Source organism: Elgaria multicarinata, chromosome 7 (genome assembly GCF_023053635.1).
Source record: "Elgaria multicarinata webbii isolate HBS135686 ecotype San Diego chromosome 7, rElgMul1.1.pri, whole genome shotgun sequence".
Taxonomy (NCBI): Eukaryota; Metazoa; Chordata; class Lepidosauria; order Squamata; family Anguidae; genus Elgaria; species Elgaria multicarinata.
The window spans coordinates 70731343-70757172 of NC_086177.1; the positions used below are offsets into that span (position 1 = coordinate 70731343).

General features: G+C 40.5%; 1 protein-coding gene across 3 annotated transcripts in view; it reads right to left on the reverse strand.

Annotated features, from left to right (window-relative positions):
* ASPH (aspartate beta-hydroxylase) overlaps nt 1–5305 on the reverse strand; it is a 134838-nt gene extending 129533 nt beyond the window's left edge. For 2 of the 3 annotated variants that reach the window (XM_063130776.1, XM_063130775.1), the window contains exon 1: nt 5192–5305. In XM_063130776.1, the coding sequence (XP_062986846.1) occupies nt 5192–5240 (49 nt within the window). In that variant the 5' untranslated portion in view covers nt 5241–5305. The remainder of the gene's footprint in view (nt 1–5191) is intronic. The other variant, XM_063130777.1, reaches the window with a different exon arrangement.
* Between the last annotated feature and the right edge of the window lie 20525 nt (nt 5306–25830).

The following is a 25830-nucleotide window of genomic DNA, read 5'->3' on the forward strand; positions in this document are numbered from 1 at the left end:
TGTTTAGGGGCTAAACAATGAAGCAGTTAACCTAACAACGAACTATGAGCTAATCAGAGGAACATGAAGATTGTACTAGAACATTGAAGAACAAAATAAAATATAACAAGAACCATATCAAGACACAGTCTTTGGTCATTTCACAGGGCAGAACAACATGGCATACAAGAGTGTGTAATTAAGCCACAACAGTGGCTTCTTGTAAAGAAAAGCAGCTCCAGGAAGGGGCAATTTTGAGCAGAAAAGCAGCAGAGTGTGTGTATATTCATGTGTCATCAAGATTATACTCAACATGTAGCTTACAACTAATGCTGGCTCTATGATGGGTATCTAAATGTTGTGGAGAAGATGTAAAGGTTTTGAACCATGCCTGGAGTAATTAATTAGATGTGGGCAAATAATTGAAGCTTAATCCCAAGAAAGAGGTGCTCCTGGTTAAGCAGAGCTGACCCAGGAATAGTTAAATGTGTGTTGCATAAGGCAGCACTCCCCTTGAAAACACAGCTTTGTTGTTCGGCAGTTCTGGTTCCAGATTTGACCTTGGACATTCAAATATAAACTTTGACCAGAAGTGCCTTTGCCCAGGTTTTGGCTAATTTGCCATATAAATCCATTCTAGGTACTACAATGCACTTTACATAGGGCTTCCCTTGAAGTATGCTCAGAAACTACAAGCGTTCCAGATTGCTGCAACCAGGCTTAACTGGGGCCTCATGTAGGGAGTGCACAACTCTCCTGTTGAAACATGTACATTGGCTTCCAATTGTTTCCCAGGACAAATTCATCATGCTGGTGATGACTTTTAAAGACATTTGTGTTTTGGGACCCCATTCTCTGAAGGATCACATTCTCCTGTATGAATTGAGATCATCATCAATTTTCCTTCTCTCATGCAACAATGGCAGAAAGGCCTAGTTAGAACCAGCAGGAGGGCATCAGCAGTTGCATCAAGCTCTGGAACTCCCTCTCAAGGGAAGTTCATCTCACTCTACCTATAATGAGTTTCTATAAGACGGTCAAAACCTTCCTTTTAGGAAGCCTTTCAGGCCTTAAATGCTTCTTAAGCACATTAAGAGTTGGATCAGATCAAGGTTCCATTTACTCCAGCACACAGTGGCCAAACAGCCGTTGATAGAAACCCACAAACAGGACATGAGCACAATAGCACCTTCCTGCTCATGTTTCCCAGTGACTAGTGTACATAGGTACACTGCCTCGGATACTGGGGGTAGCATATAGCCATCAGGGCTAGTAGTCATTGATTGGTGGCCATCACTATATCTTGTGATAGTGAATTCCATAGTTTAACTATATGCTGTATGGAAAAGTATTTCCTTTTATTTGTCCTGAATCTCCAACCAATCAGCTTCATGGGATGACCCTGGGTTCTTCTGAAGTGCTTCAGAGTTGTATTTTTTCATCTTTTTCATCTGATGTTTTGGGTTGTATCCAATAGCATCCCTCCGCTAATGGAAGCCTTTTTGATCTAACAGAAGCTTCCATCAGCACATTCCTTACCCTGCTTCCCATATCTGCTCCAGGGGGTTACGGGACCTTTCAGAAATGCATGGGAGGTGATATGGGGGGCAATGGAGGCAGAGTGAATCAGGGAAAATCACCTCCCTTCCCATCCCACTGACAAATATGCCAACTTGAACAAAGAGCCTTCCATTGCTGCGGAGTCACTAATCAATACAACCTGCAGTACTTTACAGCTGTATTATTGTAACCAAACTGCTTTTTGTTATTATTTTAATTTATGTTTTAGTCACCTTGGATTTGTTGAGGAAAAATGGGGGTATAAAAGTTTTAAATAAATTAATAAGTTTGTGTTTTCAAACATGTTTCTCATATTTACAGTTATTTTGGGGTATATCAAAAACTTTAGTGTGAAGAGGCCCTAAGACTACATTTTCACTGTCACAAACAACAGCACAAAGACAACATCACCACATAATTTCCTTTTCTTGCTGGAATCTTAAAAGCAAGAAAGCCCCATATTTCACCACTGTGAACTTTCCCTCTTTTGAACATTAACTACCACATTCTGGCAGCCATCCATACAGCAAGAACTCAGCTGCTTCTCAGTTTACTCAGGAGTAGTCAGCTCCTGTTTATCTATAACCTAATTGTAGCCAACCAACTATAATAAGAATCATGATGCCCTCTTAACTATATTTTAAAGCCTTCTAGCTCATTAAAATACAATCCAACACCATACTGGCACACAAAGGAAGCAAAATGTGGGAAGGCTGAGGAAAAGTAGATGGACGAAGTATACACTGACCTGTTTGAAACCTTTCAAAGATAGGCTATGTTTGTTCAACAATTCAAATATATGTCTTTGTCCACGCCACGCCCCTGCCAGAAGATATTACAGCTAAAATCAGCTACACATCGATGTGACCTCTTATCACTAACCAAATCTGGTCTTTCAATATGTAGAGAATTTCCCATTCATTCCTGCATGTGTTCTGCAGGTTTTCAGAGGAGCATTCCCCTGCTACTAAAATATCAGTAGAGAGGAAGAAGGGCAGGGGGCTGATTCAAATATGAGCAACAGATATAAGCCATCTGGTTCTACCTCGCTGTCTTTTCATGGGCAGTTAACACGTAAACACTTTGAAAAAGATGTGGGCATAACTAAGCATAAGAAGTGAAGATACTTTACGGGCAAAAGCAAGGCAACAGACACAGACACAAGTCTTGTTGGACAATCAAGAGTGTATACATTAGACTTGCATATGAAATCTGATGCTTCCAGATTACAGGTTTTCAAAATCATAATGTCTTGACCTCTTACTAATTCAGAAAAGCACTGCAAGACAAAAAAATAAGCAAACTTTTCTAGCTATTGCTACAAGATTGGGGGGCAAGGTTACCACATAACAAGTCCCAGCAAGCACTCAGCTAGCCAACTCATTTCATGATGGAGAAAATCTATTTTTTTCACCATTATCTCCTCACAGAGTCTATATCACATACTTTTGTACAATTCCTAACAAAATTGCTCCTTAGAAATCAGTTCTCTGTCTAGCAGAACAGCACACAAAAAGATGTTAGGCCAGAAGAAGAACAACAAAAAGCTCCAGAACCAGCAATCAGCTAATCTACTATAGATCTTGACAGAAAGCAACTGCACTAGCTAAGCATCTTAGCAGATTCATTTTCTGAAACTGATATTCTTACTAGTGATAGACAAACTGTCTTACCACTTGTACTGTTAACAGTGATAGACTGTTTAAATCACTAGTTTCCTGTGGGTTTTTACAAAAACACTAAAAGGTGCTGACTTAAAATTTACTATGTTTTAATTTGAGCAGTCTTTAAAGAAGGAGTGTTTAGAACCATTAATAGATGATCTACAAGGAATCTTCCTCCAGGGGTACACATTTAGTGCAGGATGCAACCACTAAACAATCCCATCATGAAGCTGCAATTATCAGAAACATCTAATGACCACCTTTCTAAACTAAGTAAACATGCAATCCTATGCATGTTTGGATAGAGAAAGGCTTTACAACTCCTAGCATGCTGGCTGGGGTATGCTGGAAGTTCTGGGGATTTTTCTGTCTAAACATGCAAAAAGGACTGCACCCTTAGACACTTAAGTATCTAAAATTCCTGCATATAACAGAATTTTATTCTGTTAAGACACAATAGTTGTGTGTGAACGTTAATCCTTAGCCATGGTTTAGTATTACAATAAGCCTAGCCTCCCCAGCCCCTAGCTTGCACTCTCCCCTGGTATAGACATGAGAAAAAAATGAAGTTTCCACTTCTGTTATAGATTAACCACGGTTTAGTACGTAGTCCAAAAACTAAACCGTGGGTAATCTTAACTATGGTTACCAAAAACAAGACAGCTTCATAAACTGATTTTAATCTAGTTTATTTCCACTAACCATAATAAAGCTGAAGTAGTTTGCTTGGATTCAGACAATGCAGCAAGCTGTGATTAACATAAAACAGAAGGAAAAGCTTCCAAACTCTTATACACAGCTATGTCAGAGGAAGGAGGAGTGAGAACCCTGGAGGGGCTCAGGGTTGTTCTTGTAATCCTAAATTATGATTTGTTATGCCCGAACTAGCCCAGTAACTTGCATTTGGAGCATAATATGCAAGGCAATTATCAGTGAAAAGTCTGCATTAACTTTTCATCAAGTGTCTTGGAGATGACCCCAACTGGGCTACTAATGGCACAGAGTTGTGGCACACTAACAGTTGAACAAAAACGGTTGGGGAGGAACATAGGCAGGAGGTGAGGAAGAGGGAAAGAAAGATTTAAAGAATCAGGAAGAGTTCACACATGCCTACATCATGCTTGATTACTCAACACATATTCTGTACCAACTCATTCATAACACAGAAGCCACCCTCAAATGCTCAACACGCATGTGTGAAGTAGCACTGCCCAAAGAATGTTTAATCAGAATCAAAGCCTTCCAAATTTCCCGCATGTCCTCCTGTGGAAGCATGCACGCACTGCAGCCTTGCAGCGCAATCCTATGCATCTTTATGTGCAAAGAAATACCACATAAAGATGCATAGGATATTCATTGGGGCCGACTCCCAGGTAGGCTGACACTGGGTTGCAGCCTTCGTCTCTAAACTTAAATCTCCCAGTGCAGAGGTGTGACCTGTGTACATAGTGAGAAGAACTAAAAAGAGGCTCCTCCTGGCGTTATATGTCTTTTGTGTGTGCGTGCGTGTGTGTATTCAAGGAGGAGGTCAGAGTCGAAGGGATTACAAAGCGCCCTCAGAATGTGTAGCTGAAGCTCTTGCAAGAGATGAAACCCTGGGCTCCATTTTATTTTCCCCTTCTCAGCACTGTTATGAACCCACTCACCCCCACCCTCCCCATTCCTTGCACACACCAGGAGGGAGCCGCCATCCCAGATGCATTCCCTAAGGGAGGGATTCCTGGCGCTTTGGGCCGGGAAACAAATTCACGGGTGGGGGTGCGGGGTGGGGGAGGAGGGAAACGAGCTCTAGGGCGCCAATTTCGAAAGCGCGGCGGTGGGAGGAGGCAGAGCCCCCAACCTCACCTTATCCACACCCCGAACGGCTACCTCCCTGGGTCCCTCTGAGCGCAGGAGCTCCGCTAGGCTTCCAGTCCTAAAGAATAGGAAGAATTTCTTCGCGCGCCTCCCCCCCCCCCCCCAGGCCTAGCTGGGCGTCCGCTACTGACCTCTCCTGGGTCCGGGGCTGCCGCTCTTGGGGCTCTTGCGCGGGGCCATGTCGCCTCCTGTCAGGTAACGCCACCAAGGGACGCGAAGAAGGCTGGGCGCGTTCCCGAGGGTGGGTAAGGGGGGCGGGGCTGACACGAGGGCGACCGTGACAATCTGAGCTCGAAGCGGCTCCGCCCCGCACGCTAAGCCTGACCCGGCGGGCACGCTAGCCCAGGCGACTGACAGCCCCAACCGACCAATGGCAAGGCAGGGGCGGAGAAAGCGACTAAGGCCTTATTGGAGGGTGGGCGGAAGGGAAACGCCTTCGACGTCCGCGTTTGCCCATGCGTCGGCCATGGCGGGGCTGAGAGGGTTAATCCCTAGGAACGTGGCAGCGTTGAAAGGGAGAAGCAGTAGGTTGGGTTAAAGTCGCCAAGGGGCAACTGCTGCTCATGCTCTGTCCGACACAAAAAGTAAACAGATGTCTGGTTCTTTAAAGGCTAAGAGAGCTAGGCAGCCATCCCTCTTATCTCGGAGTAAGCCACATTGGACTCAATGGGACAGGCTTCTGAGTAGCCATGTATAGCACTGTGCTGTTTCTGTGGCGTGGGCTTTGGTGGATTAGCTGTGGGCGCAAGCCCTTGAAAGATTTCACCAGGCTTACCCAACCTGCCCTCCAGATGTGTTGGACTACAACTCCCAGCAGCCACCAACCAACCTGGCATCTGGAGGGCACCAGGTTGGGGAAGGCTGGGTTATGCCATAAGAAGGTTGCACAATGTGGTCTATTAATCCTAAATGCTTGCATTCCAAGCCTATCTATAATTAATCTTAAGTAAATTGGCAGGAGATTATAGCCTTATTTGGTAAATTGTTTTAGAAGAAAATCCTTCCGCTATGGCTCCACCCTGTCTTTTGTACTCAGACCCAGCAAAACCATGATTTTTAAAACCCATCTTTCCCCTGACTGTTTGTACTTCTCTTTCCAAATTCTAGTGAGATTACTGTACTTGTAGAACAGGAAAGGCTGTAATTGGGATCTTTTCAATTGTTGGGGGGACTTTAAAAAATAGTCTGGCTGTTGTAATTATAGAAAGCAACCTTTAAAATGTGCACAAAACACAAGTAACTGTAGGCCATAAGGAAAACCCTAATGTTTATATTACGGCAATACCTTTATTAGACCAATTCAAAATTCTCCCAAAAGGTGCAAGCTTTTGAGATCGATTCAGCAGGCAAGATGTTGCAAAAAGCAGGTGGGAATGCATAGGAGTGGGGGAAGGGCTGGATGTTGAAGTTATGACCAGAATCTTATGATGAGATAGAAAAGGAGAAGACTGCAGACATTCAAATTAGCCTCTACCAGGTGAGGTGATGCTTTCAGGTTGTACCTGGGACTGCACCTAGGACCACTGGGAGCAAGAAACAAACAATAGTTAATCCCCATTTTGAAAATATAAAATCAGCTGTTAGTGCAACAGATGAGAACCTGAGAATGCTGCACACTTGTTTCTAAATTTCATCATTTTAGACCAGAAATGGGCAAATGTCTCCCTCTCATTGTTTCATAGGGAATTTGTTGGAGTCCATATGCTGGTAGTGGCTACCCCCTTCTCTCTCCCTCCCCTTTCTCTCTTTCTTTCTTCTCTGTTTCTGGAATCTTAAGGGAAAAGCAGTCTGAGCTGGTGACAATCTTTTTTAAAAAGTATCTGTTGCTAAGGAGCGTTTTTTACCAGCTTAGGTTGTTTACTAGCTTAGGTTATTTATTTATAGCATTTGTATACTGTTCCATATCTAAACAGATTCCAGAGCAGTGAACAACAAGAGATTAAAATGAACAAAAGATAAAGAATGAGACATGATATTCAATTTCTCTTTTAAAAATGGTGCCAATAAAACCAAGGCTGGTCAACCAAGGAAAGATCCAAAAATGATGCAGCCTGACCTTCAGAAGCAGGAAGTTCCATAGGAACGGGGCCACCACACTGAAGGCTGTTCTCCAGGTGGACTCCAGTCAGGGCATAGGTCCATGTGGAACCACCAGGAGCATGCTCTCTGATGACCTCAGTGATTGGGCAGATTGGTTAGGGAGGTTTCCTGGTCCCGAGTTGTTTAGGGCTTTGTATACTAATACCAAAACCTTAACCCTGACCTGGTAGCGAATAGGCAGCCAGTGTAGTTCCCTCAGCAAAGGAGTTGCATGCTGAAAAAGGGCAGCTTCTGATAACAGCCGAGATGCTGCATTCTGCACTACCTCCACCTGGAACAGCCTTAAGGGCAGCCCTACATAGAGCGCATTGCAGTAATCCAGTCTCGAGGCTACTAGCACCTGTATGATTGGCCAAGCTACGCTGGTCCAAGAGAGGCTGTAGTTGGTAACCAGATGAATCTGTTAAAAGGCACACTGAGCCGCCATGGTCACTTGGTCCTCTAGCGACAGTGATAGATCTAGGAACGTCCCCAGACTTCAAACCTGGTCTTTCAGAGGGAGTGCAGATCCAGAATAGGCAATGAGCCTATCTCCTGGACCACTCACCTCCCAAGACTGCCATCTTGCTAGGATTCATTTTCAGTTTATTGGCCCTCATCCAGCCTATTCATATGTTTAGGCACTGATCCAGGATTTGCACAGCTTCACCTGATTCAGATGTCACAGGGAGTTATAGCTATGTGTCATCAGCATACTGAGGGCACTTGCCTCCAAATCCCCTAATGACCACTCCCAGCTGTAATGAGCTCTACCTTGAGGTGTTCTTGAAGGCTGTTCAGAAACTGCAACTGGTATAGAGGCAGCAGCAAAAGTACTGAAAACTAGATACCCGGTTTATATTAAACCTATTATGTATTGGTTACATTGGCATTTATTTCCAGACCCAATTCAAAATGCCTTTAGAACTCCCCAGGAAAATATGTATGGCCTCATCACTGTTCACTTTTTAAAAATCTCTGAAGATGTTGATTCTAGTCTGCATTAGGTACATGATAAAAAAAACTTTACAGTTTTATTGTTGGTTTTTATGGTAGGTATATTGTCATGTGTTTTATAATCTGCCTTGTGAGGGTCTGGTGCCCTGGAAGTCTGGTTAAAAGTCTTTTAAATAAATAGGAAACAGTGTGGGATAGTGATGATCACCCTCCTTTCTCCCTCTTTCTGACATACCACATGCCCATCCATTCATACATAGCACACACACACTCCATCCATCCATTTATTTTCAGGCTCACACATACCTTGTCCATTCACATACTCTCAGTGCTCTTCTCACACATACAAACACCCCTCATAATGCACATTCACACCCATAGGAATACCTTTTGAAAGCACTGTTCTCTTCCTGGTTGAAATAAGGCAGCCTGCCAGAGATGTGTCACAGATTGCCCCATTCGAGAGTGGGTGTTGACATATGGAACTAGCTTCCATGTTGTCTTTCTAAGCAAGGAGTTAAGAGTATGTAACAAGTATAAGGAAAGACTAATTTGCCAGAAAGAGAAATGGGATTTCACTGTGAGGATAAAACTGACCCTTTCAAAAGTACTTTGGAAATATCTTAGATTTTAGAATAAGTGTACAATTCAATCTAGTATAACGAGGCTCCAATTACTGACTAATCTAAACAATATTAATTAGTATTGCCATAGAAGACAAGTTTTTTATGTAATGATGATCATTATTATTATTATTATTATTATTATTTATTTATATAGCACCATCAATGTACATGGTGCTGTACAGATTACACAGTAAATAGCAAGACCCTGCCGCATAGGCTTACAATCTAATAAAGTTGTAGTAAACAATAAGGAGGGAAAGAGAATGCAAACAGGCACAGGGAAGTGTAAACAGGCACTGGGTAGGGTGAAGCTAAACAGTATAGAGTCAGGACAAACTCAATATTTAAAAGCTATAGGGAACAGAAAAGTTTTTAGCTAAGTTTTAAAAGCTGTGATTGAGTTTGTAGTTCTCAAGTGTTCTGGAAGAGCGTTCCAGGCGTAAGGGGCAGCAGAAGAAAAAGGACGAAGCCAAGTAAGGGAAGTAGAGGTCCTTGGGCAGGCGAGAAGCATGGCATCAGAGGAGCGGAGAGCACGAGTCCTGTGTAACTTTGTTCATGTGTTTATCAAGATTGTCACTGGGCCAATAAAAGCAATCTCATCTCTTGTATCTAGGTCAAACATGTTTGGACAAACATGGCTGCAATTAAGCACAGTTGCCCAACATGATATAGGAATGTGCCCTGAAAATGAGGTTTAGTACAGACCCTACCCCAGGCCTCCAGAAAGCAGCCTATGGTTAATATCTTTGGAACAGATCAGGATATTAAACCAACTTCAAATCATGATTGATTAGATTACATTTATTATTTATTTATTTATTTAATACATTTCTATACCGCCCAGAGCTCTCTGGGCGGTTCACATTTATATGCAGCCCCATAGCCGAAGCTCTCTGGGCGGTTTACAAAAGTTAAAAACAGTGAACATTAAAAGGTATACAAAATTTAAAACGATCAAAAACATAAACAGTATAAAAACAATGGTATCCATTTAAAAGCATGGTTTCATATGCTGGCTTGTTCCAAAGCTGACAATAATAGTTTCTCGGTTAGGACAAAATAGCAAACTATAGTTAGTAGGTTTCCTGATTTATTCACACCGCAAAGGGAGGAGTGAAGGGGATATCTGTGTAGGAAAAAGTCTCATTCATATTTCAGCTTATTAAGCTAGGATATTATCATCGAAATCTAACTAATGACATTGTGATGAAGTGGTAATGAGTGAAGCAAAAAAGGGTGAGGGCGTACTAATTATACTTTAATTTGAAATACTAAAAATAGAATTTGAAAGGTATGCTTTATATGTTTAAATAGATGACAAAGCTCAGTATTTTATATCTGCAAATTCTTGAATTCAGTCTGTAAATACCTGTATAAGTTCTCCCAACCCATTTCCTGCAGGATGAAGCAAATGTTTGTAAAGCTAATTGCAATAAATACAGTGTGGCGAAGTTGCTCTTTTTTAAAGATTCTCTCTCTCTCTCTCTCTTTTAAAAGGCTTTGATAAGAAAGATACAGTGAAATTCAACCCCAAAAACATGTTATTAATTTACTAGGAAGCAAACCTGGGTGTGTTACACCTGCCCAATAATTGTGTAGACCTTTTGGTTCATTCAGTCAGTGGCCAATTCTCACCCTTCCCTTTCCTCAGAATACACCCAGTGAGCCTTTTTGAAGTAAATCATGCTTCCAAGTATACAGCAGTAGTTAAGCTCTGAAAGCATTTGAACATGTTACAGTTTTAAAAACTAATGAGAAGGTGGTCAGAAATGGTTTAAATGAGAGGATAAGTTCGTTGGAAAATTGATATGTTGGTCTTGTTCATGGGGATTGTAATTTTTGAATTTGTGAGAGTGAACCAAACAGTGAGACTTTGTGATTTTTTTAAATTATTATTATTATTATTATTATTATTATTATTATTATTATTATTATTATATTTATTTGTATCCTGCCTTTTGCCCAATGCTGGGCCTCAAGGCGGCCCTACAAAGTTTAAAATATACATGCAGGCGGGGGGAGGGTAACAAAACCATAAACAATTAAAAAATACACAACAAAATTATAAGACATTAACGTAGATAGAGGGCTGGATTATTCTCCAAAGGCCTGCTTGAACAAAAAAGTTTTAGCCTGCTTCCGAAAGCCCATCAAGGAGGGAGCCAGCCTAGCTTCCCCGGGAAGAGAGTTCCAGAGCACCGGAGCAGCCACCGAGAAGGCCCTCTGCCATGTTCCCACCAAGCGTGCTTGTGAAGAAGGTGGGACTGAAAGAAGGGCCTCTCCAGAAGATCTCAAAGCACGGGCAGGCTCATAAGGGAGAATACGTTCTTTCAAATAACCTGTACCCGAACCATATAGAGCTTTATAGGTCATAACCAGCACTTTGAATTGTGCCCGGAAACAGACTGGAAGCCAGTGGAGCTGTTTTAACAGGGCAGTTGTATGCTCCCTGTAACCAGCCCCGGTCAACAATCTGGCTGCAGCTCTTTGAACCAGCTGGAGTTTCCGAACACTCTTCAAAGGCAGCCCCACGTAGAGCGCGTTACAGTAATCCGATCGGGATGTAACTAAGGCATGTGTCACCGTGGCCAGGTCCGACATCTCTAGGAACGGGCGCAGCTGGCGCACTAGCTTTAACTGTGCAAATGAACTCCTGGCCACCGCTGAAACCAGGGCATCCAGGCTCAGGGCTGAATCCAGAAGCTGCGGACCTGCGTCTTCAGGGGGAGTGTAACCCCATCCAACACAAGCTGAATCCCTATTCCCTGATCTGCCTTTCGACTGACCAGGAGCACCTCTGTCTTATCTGGATTAAGCTTCAATTTGTTCACCCTCATCCAATCCATTACTGCCAACAAACACCGGTTTATTTTGCACTGCCTCCAGCATATTTACAGCAGCTGGGATATTTGACACTACCAAGAATACTGAGGAGGAGGAAAACATGAATAATATAATATTTTAAAAGAAATAATGCAGGATGTGACTTTGGAGAAACCAGTGGGTATAATCCATGATGCATACTAAAAGCTGTTTTTTCTGTAGCAGCAGAATGCTGTGGGAGTATGAAAGGCCTGCAAGGCTATATCTAGTATTCTTGATCTCAGTAGACTGTCTTGGCAGTTCATCTTTCCCATGCATCTACTAACTACATCATCATCCTACACTCAACTCCTTAAATATAGCTTTGATTTTGGAGTTGACCCATTGTGGGCTCCTGTTTATTTTTCTTTGAAAGGTTTTATTTGCAAAGTTGATGACCTACATAACACAACCATTGTCTTCTTAATTTTCATAATGGTTTTACTCAGTTACAAATAAGCTTAATAGGTTTATTAATGCTGTAAAATGTTCCACATTGTACAAGTAGAACAATTCCCTTAATTTAATTCTCTAAGGATAAACTGTCCCATATATTGCAAATGATTCATATAAATCAGTGTTAACTTTGATAAATCTATGCATATAAATCATTGTTAACATTGATAAAAAGAAATAATACATTTTCTCCCCCAGTGACATCTTTATTATTAATATTTAAATGTAAAGCCTAATTAGGATTTATAGCAACTCAATAGGAAATTTCATTTATCTCCAGTGTGCAGGAATCGAGTCCTTTTATCACTTATAATCAAGTGTTGTGAACATCTTGTTTATAAAAACTACTGAAACTATTACTGATCATCACTGATAAATAAATACATAATCCTATGCATGCTTCGTAGTAAGTGTTTTTAGGATTGTGATCTTAAAACTGGTGTGATCTCAAATTAAAAACCTGATAAGAATATATTATTGATGACAATGCATTAACTAGTGGTGTTAAGATTGCTGGAAAGCATAATGCTCATATTTTAAAAATGTATTTTCACCATTTGTGAGTTCATATTTAAATGATAGTAATGTTGGTGAGCAAATGGTGGTAATGTTGGTGAGCAATTGTAATACGATCATCACATTTTGAAAATACGAATGACATCTGTGTGAAACTGCTGGGTGAGATCGTCTGAAAGTTCATAGTTTAGTATCATCAAGTCCTTAGACTATGCAGCTGTCTGGGATCCCCCCCCCCCCCAAGTCAAGGCAATGGATATTAACCAGAGCTTGTGGGTTGTGAATGAAAATAAATAGATTCAGTTATCAAAAAACCTTGCCATTTTAAGATCAGTATTAAGGCTATCTCATGTTGGGTCAAGCTCCACAAAGCCAAGAAATTGGAAGCTTAGGCTGATGCCTAACAGGCATGAACCATGTTCAGTAATAATGTCATGCAATATCATAAAATGTGCTTGCTCACAACGTATCCTCCATCAACCCACATTTTGCCTTGGTCTTTACAAATCCAGATGGTGAGGTTAGTGTGTCCAGGACTGTTCACACAACACGCTAACCCACACTCAGTGGATGAGTGTGGGATGTTTGAACCATGGGTTGTTTGTTGAACCGTACATTAGCATGTTATCTGAACACAGCACTTTTTCTGCAGGGTGGGTTATCATGTTGTCTGAACACAGCCTGGCTGGCTTGTTAACCATTCAGTGTGGCTTGTTAACCACCCTAAAGAATGCAACAACAAACCATGGGTTCTCAGCGTTTGAGAAATGTTTGAGAAAATAAGCCACACTGCTTGGTTAACAAACCAAACTGGCTTCGTTCAGACAAAATGCTAAACTACAGTTCAACAAACAACCCACTTTTCAAAACAATCCATACTCAACCACTGTGTGTAGGTTAGTGTGTTGTGTGAACAGCCTCTCTGAGACCAGAGAGATGCCCCATGGTGTTCCTGTATTGCCGTATGAAACATCTATTGTATTGTTAAAGGAATCCTCCTGTGAGTTGAACCGTACTTGTTTGTTGCTTTTAAGCAATCACAGTTTGTGACATTGCACAACATTTTTACTGATCATGGGACATGTTTCTTAAGGCATCAGCTTAAGAATTTCCTGGTTTGTGGAGCTTGAGCCAACATGAGATCGCCTTAGCTCTGGTTTTAAACTGGCAGAGAGATTTTTTTCATTGGATTTCCCTGTTTTTTAAAAAAGGAAATTTATTATTCTGAAAAAAATGTTCTGGGTGGGGAGAAGAAACAACAAACTAAAGCAAAACAAAACACAAGTCATTAACTCAGTAGATGTGTACATCTTAAAGGATATGTCCTGGCATGTTCAGAATACCTTAGTTCAGAGTAAGTCTGCACGAGCCTCCAGATTCCAGAATAGCTTTTACCTTTTCCTCAGTGATCAGACAATGAGAGTGATTCCCTCGGCCATCAACATTACTAAACTCTTATCTCAGCTGACAGTTTCTTGGTACCCCTCCCCCACTGTCAGAATGCTGATGGGAACACTGGAATTCCTCTCAAAATACTGGAGTACTGGCAGCATTCTAGCTTCAGAGTGAAACTGAGCATGCCAGACATAACTTGGCCGGCAATAGACATTCATGGGGAGAAAAACCTTGAAATTTTTTTAATGGCTGCTCAGGATTTCACCAAACCAATGAGAAGCACAACTCCTCAACAAGCCTGAATAAAGTACATGAGTAGTTCCCCCACAGAATTTGATATGCCAAACCACAGTTTGAGTGAAAAGTACAAATGTGTCAATTTTCAGTACTTTGAACTTGCTTTATCTATGGCAATTTGTATCGGAACGGTTTGAAATTTTGCACAATTGTAGATTTCCATCAGGCAGATTGCAGATGCCATGCTTTAAGTTATTGACTCTACTGGTATTTTTAAAAGCAATAGAATTTTGAGGCTTATAATGGCAGCAATTTTTGTTTGTTTTGTGATTCACCTTAACCATATGAGAAGGACAGGGCTCTTGTATCTTTAATAGTTGTATAGAAAAAGGAATTTCAGCAGGTGTCATTTGTAGGCATGCAGAACCTGGTGAAATTCCCTCTTTGTCACAACAATTAAGACTGCAGGAGTATTACCCTATTTCTTTGATTCTAAGACGCACTTTTCCCCCATATAAACATCTCTAAAAATGGGGTGCGTCTTAGAATCGCTGGTGTGTCTTAGGGGTGGTTTTTTTTTTCTGTTGGTGGTACTAAAATTAGTGTGCATCTTACAATCGATGGCGTCTTACAATCGAAGAAATACGGTAGTGCTGGCAGGCTGGAGGGAAGGATGATTTCTTTGATGATTCAAATCCCTCTACAGCTGGTGGGTCTGGTGTCTGAGCTTGGGAGCATCCTGAACATTTGAATATACAAAGCTGACTTATACCGAGTCAAACTACTGGTCCATCAAGCCCAGACTTGCCTAATCTGATTGGCAAAATATCTCCAAGAACTCAGGCAAATATCTCCAAGATCTTTACCAGCCCTGTAATCTGGATGTTTAAACAAAGATGCCAGTGACTGAATTGACCCTTCCCTTTGATCCCTTGTTACACGTGAGTTGGGGGTGCGTTCTACAAAGTACACATGTGCAGCCTGACCTTTCTTAGATCCAAGGGGAGAGAGCAGGAACCGAGCAGTCTTCACGTGTAGCCACTGGGATCATCAATCTTGTACCCCCACCATGTTTTGGACTACAACTCCCATCAGCCCCAGAGAGCATTGAACAGGGATTCTAGGAATTGTAATCTAAAACATCTGGATGGCACCATGTTGCCTACCTCTATGCCTATTTGAGCTTGTCCTTGAAAATGGTTTGGAAGGTACATCTGGTGGCAGCCTTGTCCTTATCAAATGTCTCTTATGAGCTCAAAAAAGTATATTTGTTCAATTCCTGATTAAGTGCACTGGCTGCCAATTCATGCTGTTTGCTTTGTACTATAAAGCCTTTTATGTCTTGAACTCAGCATACATGGGAAGAACTATTACATAAAAGAAGCCTTCCTGTCTTTTAAGATCAAGAGGACAGGATCTGCTTAAAGTCCCATCCTTCCCATCAAGAGCTACACATGTTGAATCTATAGAATCTCATACCTAAAATCATCAGCCTATAACAAAGTCTGTAGTATTCTTCATTCTTTGAATTAACAAAGTACAGCCAATCCAATATTTTGATACATTTTTGGCTATATTATTGCAAGAACAATGCTTTGAATGATGGCATCTTTACACTCTTGAGCAATTAGAAATAATGCCAACTTAGTTTGGCTGTAGAGATAAGAAAACAACAACAGTCAGGAAGTGATCTTTACCAGGTATACCCTATTTCTTTGATTCTAAGACACACTTTTTTCCCATATAAACATCTCTAAAAATGGGGTGCGTCTTAGAATCGATGGCGTCTTACAATCGAAGAAATACAGTATTTTGATGTTTTCTTTACATTTCAGGAATGCTTCTCACAACTATGTCATTTGGGCATCACTGACATTTTCTTTTCATGGATATCAAAATTCCTGCCTTATATTTGATTTCCTCTCCCCTTATTACTAGGTTAGTGGCTAAACTGTTAAATTCTTTGGTTAGTTCAGAAATTTCAGAATGTTTAGCATGATGCATTTACACATGATTTATCACAAAACCTCAGTTGCTTCATGGTACCTGTTTCAGGGATATGGCTAAGTTGTTGTAGTCAGGAAATGTGTTCCTGCCAGACACCGTCAGTTTATTTGTACATTTGTCTGTCTAGCCCTTTAAATAAAAGTATCCCGGGATATAGGCATGGTGTAGACATGCCCTTCAGGTCAAGAAAATTTCCACATTTCCATTTGGAAGAATTGGTCGTTTATTTAAGTGAAGCATTATTAGGGCTGGGCTGCAGGGATTAGAGGAGGAATTCTCTAACATACTGGGATTATGAAGGGATCTAAAGTGAAGAGGACTAAAGACTTTTATTACATTAGAAAACCCCAAACATATTTGGAACATATTTCGCCTCTTATTTCCCTAAAGATAAATGAAAATGCTTCCTGCAAAATTAAAAGTCTATGCGTTTAACACAAACCAAATGAAAAAATAAAAAGCAAAGGTTACTGTGTTGTGGTCCATAAAAATAATAATCCACAGTTGGGTGATATCTTTATTATTATTTGAAAAGTTGTATGTTAAATCCCTTAGTTTTTTATTAACTTGTTTTCAGTAGTGGTGTCAATGCTTTGGTTATCAGACTACTGAGGTATGTAGATAAGATACAGAGGGTTTGTTGTGGTGGCACTGGTTTTATATTTCAAGGTTTTATCATTGAGGCAGCATTCCCTAACTGTAACATCTAATTGGAAATTTAAAAACTGTGGCAGGGAGTTCCATAGACCATAGCCTCAAAGTGTTAAAAAGAAATGTGCAGCAGGAAATCCTATATGGTTTTTCCCGCATTTGAGGGCATATGTGGGATAATGGATAGATCATCCTCCCACATTTGGTGTTAGCCAAACCATTGTGGTTATTCCACACAACAAAGCTGGCAAATGTTCAGTGGAATTTGCTCTAGAAAAATGCTTTGAGGATGTGCTGTTGGAATTATTGAAACCAAAAAGAAATCAGTAATGTATTCAGACATCACTGCAACACTAAGGAAAATTCCAAAGGGATCTCAGTAGGGAATCAGCTCAGTAGGTTAGCCTGTGCCCTTAAGCAATTTAGCTGTTCTTAGGTTTTATTGTGGGCATGCTTGAAATGTCAAGACAATTATTTATTTTAACATAATGACGGTACATAGTGTAAATGTTTACTCTTAATTGTTATTGCACATGAGGTGGTATTCTTTGGGTTGGTGTGACGTGAACAGGACTGTAATTTTGCAGGAAGCATTTTATTTACCTTTAGGAAGACAAGTGGGGAAATTTGTTACAAATCTTTTAATGTATACGAAGTCAGAAATTCTCTTCACTAGTTAAAAAGTACGATGATGATTCTTTGCATTTTGACCATCTATGTACCTTGACAATATTAGCTTAATTTGAAAACATGGCAATAGTACTTTCCTTGGGCTTTATTCCTCAAGTTCAATGCTTTGACGTCCAGTATTAGCATTTCATCCGGACAGTCCAGATTGGGGCTGTTTGACCAGCCATAAAGTCTATACATCAGAGACTACTGTCAAGGTTTTGGTATAAAGCCATCGGTCAACTCTAGTCTCAGCAGGAACAGATTGTATCTTATGCAAATCTTTAACTAGTCCCAGCCCTCCGGCATGTCCTTTAAATACAGAAATCATGAGTTATTTCTATTATATAAGACTTAAGGTGGGTGATTTTATAGCCTGTATGATGCAAATAATCAGAAAATCCTACTGACTGTACTGAAATTACTAATTCTTTTTTAAAAATTCTCTAAGATTATGCAAATACAGCATAAATAGTAAACATGTTGAAAGGAGTTGTCTCTGATGCAGTTATTCTGAATGAAGGGCACTTTATCCATCATGGATCACTTCTCTGTACAAAATTGCCTATATGCAGATTGTCGTATCTGATGACTGAAAGAATGCATTTTTCTCCGTATGTCAAGGTGCGTATGACTACACAGTTGGCTGCACAGCACAAGTGACTTGTATGAATGCGGAACAGAAGCTCTGCAACTGTCTACAACTGTTTTAAAATCATAGTTTTAATTATTAAGCTTGTCTAACAACTAAATCTACAGTTTAGTTTGAACTAAAGGTTAACTACATCTAATCAGGTTTAACTGACAGAAACACAGCTCAGGAACTATGTTCTGCTACTTATAGGCTGCTGTGTTAGTGTTCAGAAAGACTGCCTGCCTTACCCATTTATTGAAATGTTACAATCATTAAAGGAATTAACAGTAAGTACGCTTTCCAGCATTAATGTAATGGTGTAATCTTAAACACAGGTTTCTTGCTTTCAGGGAGGGCTTGCTTGCTGCCCTACTGCCAAGGCCTTGACAACCAGAGCTGCCACTAATTCAGCAAGGGAGGGCAGCGTCCCTGTCAAGCCTCTCTAGTGAGAATTTCACTGCCATCAAATCTGTGGGAAGAACAGTGTAGCAGCAGCAGTCCTGACAAAGATGTTGTTCTCTGTTCTGCTTCTGGATTCAGTCTGGAGGATGGTTCCTTCAAGGAAAGTCTCGCTGAAGGAAGGCCTTGTTCTCTGCAAGGCCAAAACAGCCTGAACCACAAAGAGGCATTATCAGAGACGGGATGATGGCCAAAGTCTTTTGCTTTGTTTTAGAGTGGGAGGAACTTTGTGTGGAAGCCATCTTGAAGACATACATGGTTGAAAGTTGGGATACAAATCCGTAAACTCATGGAAATCTATTAACATACATAGGATAAGGCTTCAGGGCTCTTGCTTCATAGTTGGCATCTGCTGGCATGTTGAGTTCTTGTACTCCAGCGTTAGGGGGCATTCTCACTCTCTCTGTTCAGTCCTCGGTCTAACTATGGATAGCTCTTCCTGCTATCCTCAGAAATGATGAAAAACAGTTTATTGTGCTGGACTTGAAATGTATCCAGCCGTCTCTCTACTGCCAGCTCTTTGTGCATACCAGCATTTTCACTCAAAAGAATATATATCAGGAGTGCAAGCTGCTCATCATAACAGAATGAATAAGTGACCAAATACTCTCCAGAAAAATAACTTACACTGCAGTTTTATATAGACATATCTAGGATTAAGCCCTATTGAACTCAAACCCTTATTGTTGGCGAAGAGCTCTCTCTATTTGGGTTAGAACTGCACCCTAGATCTACAATCTGTGGACCCTTGATCCACAGTAATCTGCTGGATTTTCTGAAGGACCAGAGCAGAAAGTAAGGCACTGAAATTAAGACAAGCTGCTGTAAACCCTGGTTTGAAACCCCACCTTGGTGCCTGAAAATATCTTGAATTCTCTACTGTTGCTAAATTACAACCCTTCCTTTTTAGAGGACAGGCATTTTGTGTAAGTCAAAAATTTGACCTCAGTTGTTAAGCTGTCAACTTGTTTGGTAGCTTTTCCAGTTCTGCTGATCATAGCAAAAGCTGTTTATATTAAAATATGGTATGAGAAACTGACAGAGAAAAATGTTTTCTAACTCTTGAATTCAATCAAGTGTTATTTCTTTTGTTTTATTTGAAAATTCTATTGATTTTCAGGATGGCAAGATTTTAATTGGCAGTCAAACAATGAATCCTAAACAGATACATGAGGCTGAGTCACTTATCATTTCCCCCTGAATGTTTATTTTTACAAAGTGAAGCCGTGGATGGTGCAATTTGCCACTGAAGACCCACACAGAAAGCAGAGCTTCTTGCTCTTTTTTTGTTGAGCAGTTTTTTTCACCAGATTGGTTCGCATGATCACTGCAGCTCTCTATGGCTTATTTATGCCATAGTGGGTTGTGCCACGTACTGGTGACCAATTTAAAAATTCAATCCCCACTAGGGGGTTGCCATGGTTTGTCATATCATCTGAACCTCATCAACAGGGATTCTTTGAGAATTACATAAACCCTATACCAGACCTTGGGTTATTTGAACCTTGTTTAACCTTCAAATAACCCTTCTGCCTGGTTTCAGATGATAAAACAAACCATGGAAACCCCTTGTTGGGGGTTGAAAATTCAAAATGGTCACCAGCATGCACTGCAACCCACCTACTCTACACCGAGGAAACCTAGTCACCGAGTTGAAAAGCAATATCTACAAGAATTTGCCATTGAAATCCTGTTGTGATGTTCCATTTCAGAAAGATTGGATGGCTGATGATATGCAATTTGTTAAAACTGCTCAGCAGAGGTCAGTGTTGCAGCATGGCAGAAAAGGAGATGCTAGAACCTTGCTTTCAGGCTACAATTTCAGAAAAGTCGGACTTCCTTTCTCACACACACAATAAACCAATCCCACCGAATACAATCTGGCTTATTCCCGAGTATAGGATTTCAGCTCTAGGGGCTGAAATGATGCAACAAACTCCTAAGTTTTCTGTATTATTTTCAGCACTCATTATCTGAAGGAAGGCACTTGCTTACCTGTTACAGAACGTTATCAACAGGTCTGGGGTAACAATTTTTATCAACTCCAACAGAACTTGGTTTAAACTTTCTATACAGGTTCACAACTGAATGGTTGATTGTATGTCGATTTCACTTTAGGAGACCCAGGAAACATCTAAAAACATGTGGCTATGTTGATATGCTTTTGATATGCTTTTAATCATTCAAAGCTGACATTGGCAAAGATCCTGACCTATGATTAGTGTTAATCAGATGCAATATTTCAAGCTGAAAGACAAGCATACCCTTGGCTTAAGCCAGGGGTGAGCAACTTGCAGTAGATCTGCCCCCCAACTCTACCGTGGGGTGCACCCCTCATTATTTTAAAATAATAAAATTTTAAAGGGTGTCCATAGTGCTACAGAGCACCAAAATGGTTAAAAATAACTTGTTTTCAACACTATGGACTCCATTTTGTCATTAAAAAATGTTTTTACAGTTTCGGGGAGCAGCGGTGGCTGAGTATTGCCTACCCCTGGGATGTGCAATTATTTTATGAAACCAACTTCAGTATTACAAGTGTCCCAAGTACTTAAAAATAATTTACAAGTTTTTCTTAATTACAAGAAAAGATTAAACATTTATTTAAATGATCATATAGAAGATCAATATGCCTTTTTTCACCAATGAATTACTTGTATAAGCATTTATGTGGACAAATGCGTTTCAATTTAAGAATAAAAAGTTCAGCATCTTGAGAACCTGTTCCTCACTTCTTTTCGACAAATGCAGTAACCTAGAAAACAAACTGAATTAAACAAGGATGCAAGTAATTTTTCTTGCTCAAATATTGTGCAGTTTCCGGTGACCTGTGAAAGCCAGTTGTTGGTGTTAATCAAGTGCCAGATACTTATAATTCATACCAATGTCAATTTTCATTTCTAAGAATTTTTGATTTCCTTTCTTTCAATGAAAGGACTGCATTGTGCCGAGAAGACTAGTAAGCAGAACCACAAACATCTATGTTTTAACATTAAGCGTGTGTTTCTGCAGGGCTGGACTCAAGACATTTGAGTGTCAAGTTGATAACCTTGACCTTACAGTTTGATGTCAGTGCTTCAAGCTCTTAACAGTCATATGGGTGTTTTATTCATAACCTCAGTGACAGATTCTGATGAGCTTGAATTCTTAAGTGAAAAGGGTTTCTTGCTGTTTTGTTTTGTATTGTCCTACAAATAATAGCTATATAAAACAGTAACTGATGGTGGCGGTATAGATTGGAATAATATTCTCTGTGTTCATGCCACCATGAAGTGGATCAAGTAGCCCAAAGGAATCAAGTTATTAAATCAAGCTGTCTTCCATATCAGAAAGCGTGAGTAGCCTTGGTGACAGTCCTCCTGGACCGAATGCCAGGTCAGTGAATGGGAAAACAACAGCCATCCCAGGACTTGAACCTGGATGAGTGTGCCAACCTGACCATTATCACAGAGACCTGCTTGGATGAGACTGGGGGAGTACATCTCTCCCAGATTTGCCCCCCTGGATTCTCCATGTGCAGGCGGCAAGATCTGAGGGGAGGAAATTTAGCATAACAGTGGTCTATCATGATTCTATCCCCCTGTCTAGATGCCATATCCTGCAGCCTTCCATTTTTGGAGTGTGTTTATCTGAAGGTGGGTGTTCAGGGCAGATTTATTTATTTATTTATTACATTTCTATACCACCCCATAGCTGAAGCTCTCTGCGCCATTTACAAAAGAATAAAACATTAAATGTTAAAAATTGATATAAAAAAAATTAAACCATGAAAACAGACAACATACAAAGACAACATCCATTTAAAAACAATTTTGAACTCTCAGCCAGACCTAAAGATAGATCTGGGGTCAATTAAACTCAACATATGCTGTTAAATGCCTGGGAGAAGAGAAAAGTCTTGACCTGGCCCCGAAAAGATAACAATGTTGATGCCAGGCAGGCCTTGTCAGGGAGATAATTCCATAATTGGGGGACCATGACTGAGAAGATCCTCACCCTTGTTGCCATCCTCCAAGCTTCCCTCAGAGTAGGCACCTGGAGGAGGACCTTAGATATTAGGGATTCTGTTGGTGTCCGGCCCACCCTGCTGCTCAACAGGCTCCCTTCCTGAGCTACTCAAGGTAGTTTCAGGTTTGATGCTGGGTCTCCACAGCTTGTTGTGCTGGGGGACATCAACAAATATGTTGAAGCCACCTTGTCAGGAGTAGCTCAGGAATTCATGGTCTCCATGGCAATCATTCATTCAACAGGGCACACTTTGGATCTGGTTTCTGAGGGAGTGGAGGAACATTCTGTAGTTCTGTTGTCATGGTCAAATCATTACCTGGTAGAGTTCAGACTCAGTGGGCTCATAGCTTCTGTAGGATGCGGAGGATTAAGATGGTCCAAACCAGCAGGGTGATAAATCCTGGTGGTTTTCTCACAGCTCTTGGGGATTTTTTGTCACCAAGGAGGATGGAGAGGTGAAAAATGCCGTTGGATGTTCCATAGGGTTGTGCCATAAAGTAATTTACTATCCTATGCATGTATACTCAGAAGTAAGCTTTATTGAGTTCTAAGGGATTTGCTCCAAGGAAATTGTATCAAATTCCATCCTTAGAAAGCAGTGTACCAAATCTATGGTACATATTTCCACCTTTATCAGAAGGCTGCAGAAAAACCTAAATGTTTTTTTTTAAGCAAACCACATAGATTAAAGCTGCAATCCTGCAAATATTTACCCAGGACAAAGCCCTATTGAATACAGTTGAATTTTCCTTCTGAGTGAATATGCACAGTTTTCTGCTACATGACTATGGCCTGGTTCAGACAACATGCTAAACCATGCTGTTTAACTACAAAATGGTTAAGGGAATGCAATGCATTCCCTTAACCATTTTGTGGTTAAGCAGCATGGCTTAGTGTGTTGTCTGAACCAGGCCAATAATGACTAGAAGGCAATGAGACTTACTTCTGAGCAAGTATGATTAGGATTGTCGAGTCAGTCTTAGATTCAAATTCAAGATCAGCAAAGAAAGAATAAACAGTATTCTGGCTCAGGAACTTCGGGGACTATTTTTTGGTGCAATGGGATATTGTGTCAGCAGCCTAGGTATATTCTATTAAATAATCTTCTGCTTCCTTCAGTCTCTTTTTCCTAAACCCTGTTACCTATATTATACAAGGTTACTCTGAGGGATTATATTTACCATTCGTTTCTTTGGTTGCTGGTAGGGTGACCATATGAAAAGGAGGACAGGACTGCTGTATCTTTAACAGTTGTATTGAAAAGGAAATTTCAGCGGGTGTCATTTGTATATATGGGGAACCTGGTGAAATTTCCTCTTCATCACAACAGTTAAAGCTGCAGGTGCCCTGCCCTCTTTTAAATCTGTTCACTCTAGTATAGCTCCTGCTCTTTAACTGTTGTGATGAAGAGGGAATTTCACCAGATTCTCCATATATACAAATAAAACCTGCTGAACTTCCCTTCTCTATGTAACTGTTAAAGATACAGGAGCCCTGTCCTCCTTTTCATATGGTCACCCTAAGTATGGGTAGTATAGCTAGTGTGACCAGATACAAAAGAGGGCAGGACTCCTGCAACTTTGTTGTGAAGAAGAGGGAATTTCACCAGTTGCTGCGTGCATACAAATGACACCTGCTTAAATTCACTTTTCTATGCAACTGTTAAAGATACAGGAGCCCCGGCCTCCTTTCCATATGGTCACTCTAGTTGTTGGGAGTAAGACACTGACCATGTTTACCCCATCATTGTAGCCCACTATGGCTTATTTAAGCCACAGTGGGTTGTGGCGTGTACCAGTGGCCATTTTTAATATTCAACCCCTGACAAGAAGTTGCCATGGTTTGCCATGACATCTGAACCAAGCAACAGAGGTAGTTGGAGGGGAAAACAACCCTCAAATAATCCTACAATAGAATGAGGGTTGTTTTCCCTTCCAAAAATCTGTGCTGCCCAGGTTTGACAACATGGCAAACCATGGCAACCCACCAGGGGTGAAATATTCAAAATGGCCACCAGCATGCACTGCAATCCACCATGATTTACATAAGCAACAGTGGGCTGCAATGATAGTGAAAACCAGCCGATTAGAAAAACCTTAATTTAAGCTGAAACTTGTTTTCTACTATCCACATTATTTATTAGATTGGTGATAGACAAAAGTTTTTATGAGAGTTTCATTCTTTATCATCAATTATATGTTTGTTTATATCCTGACTCTTCTGCCCAACTATGATGTCCAGAATGACTTCTAGACACAATAGAAACACTATAAAAGAGCAAAATAAAACTATTGATATAGCAATGGAGCATAAAAATGAAGCAGAGTTGGAAGTGGCTTGAGAGATAACATCTTTTTGTCTGATGTACATACATTTTTCTGTAGTTTAGCTATTTCCTGTGGTTTTCCAGCAAGTGAAAGTGGTATGAGTATACAGCCTACAAGCAGTGATTGCTTTCTCTTTTTACAGAAGAAATCTCTCCAAAAGAAATTACTCTCTGTCTCTAGCTTTAGTGAGACAACCTTGTTATCATGTGTTTCTTGTCACATATCTACCTTGATACATAAGTGTACGCATGTAACTTCCCAATACATGTAAGTATTGATCTTGGGCTAAAAGAAGAGAGGTCTTTGAGGGAGCTTGCATTTTACATTTAAACCAAAGGAATATTAGCTACTAAACAAAGACTTAAGACTTAAATCAAAGCTACAAGCTTTATAATATAAAAGGCTACCCAAATATGTGACTTTGGTACAAATTGGAGAAGTTGCTTAGATGAACCCAATTAAGCTTGGACCAGTATCTCGGTATGGAACCTGGAAGTAGAAGCAGGCAAGTCACAGTTGCCCAATAAGGCAATAGGGAAGGTTCTAGGGATTTGGCAGATGGAGCTGGAGGCCTAAACACAATAGAAAAACTCAAGACTCTTTGACATGGGGTTGGGCAGCAAGAGGGATTGAATGGAGAGGTGATTGTGAGAAATAATAAAATAAATAAATATGAAGTGGAGGAGCACTTATGGAAGGAGTTGGTATTGCCTGTTTTTCTAAAAAAAAACAAAAAAACATTCCTCAGGCTGCAATCCTGTATCTTGTTACTTAGGAGTAAGCCCCATTGAACTGAATGGCACTTACTTCTGATCAGACATGTATTGGATTTGGCTGTTACTACGATAACTACCACCCAAACAACACTTTCCAGCTACCTAGAAAAA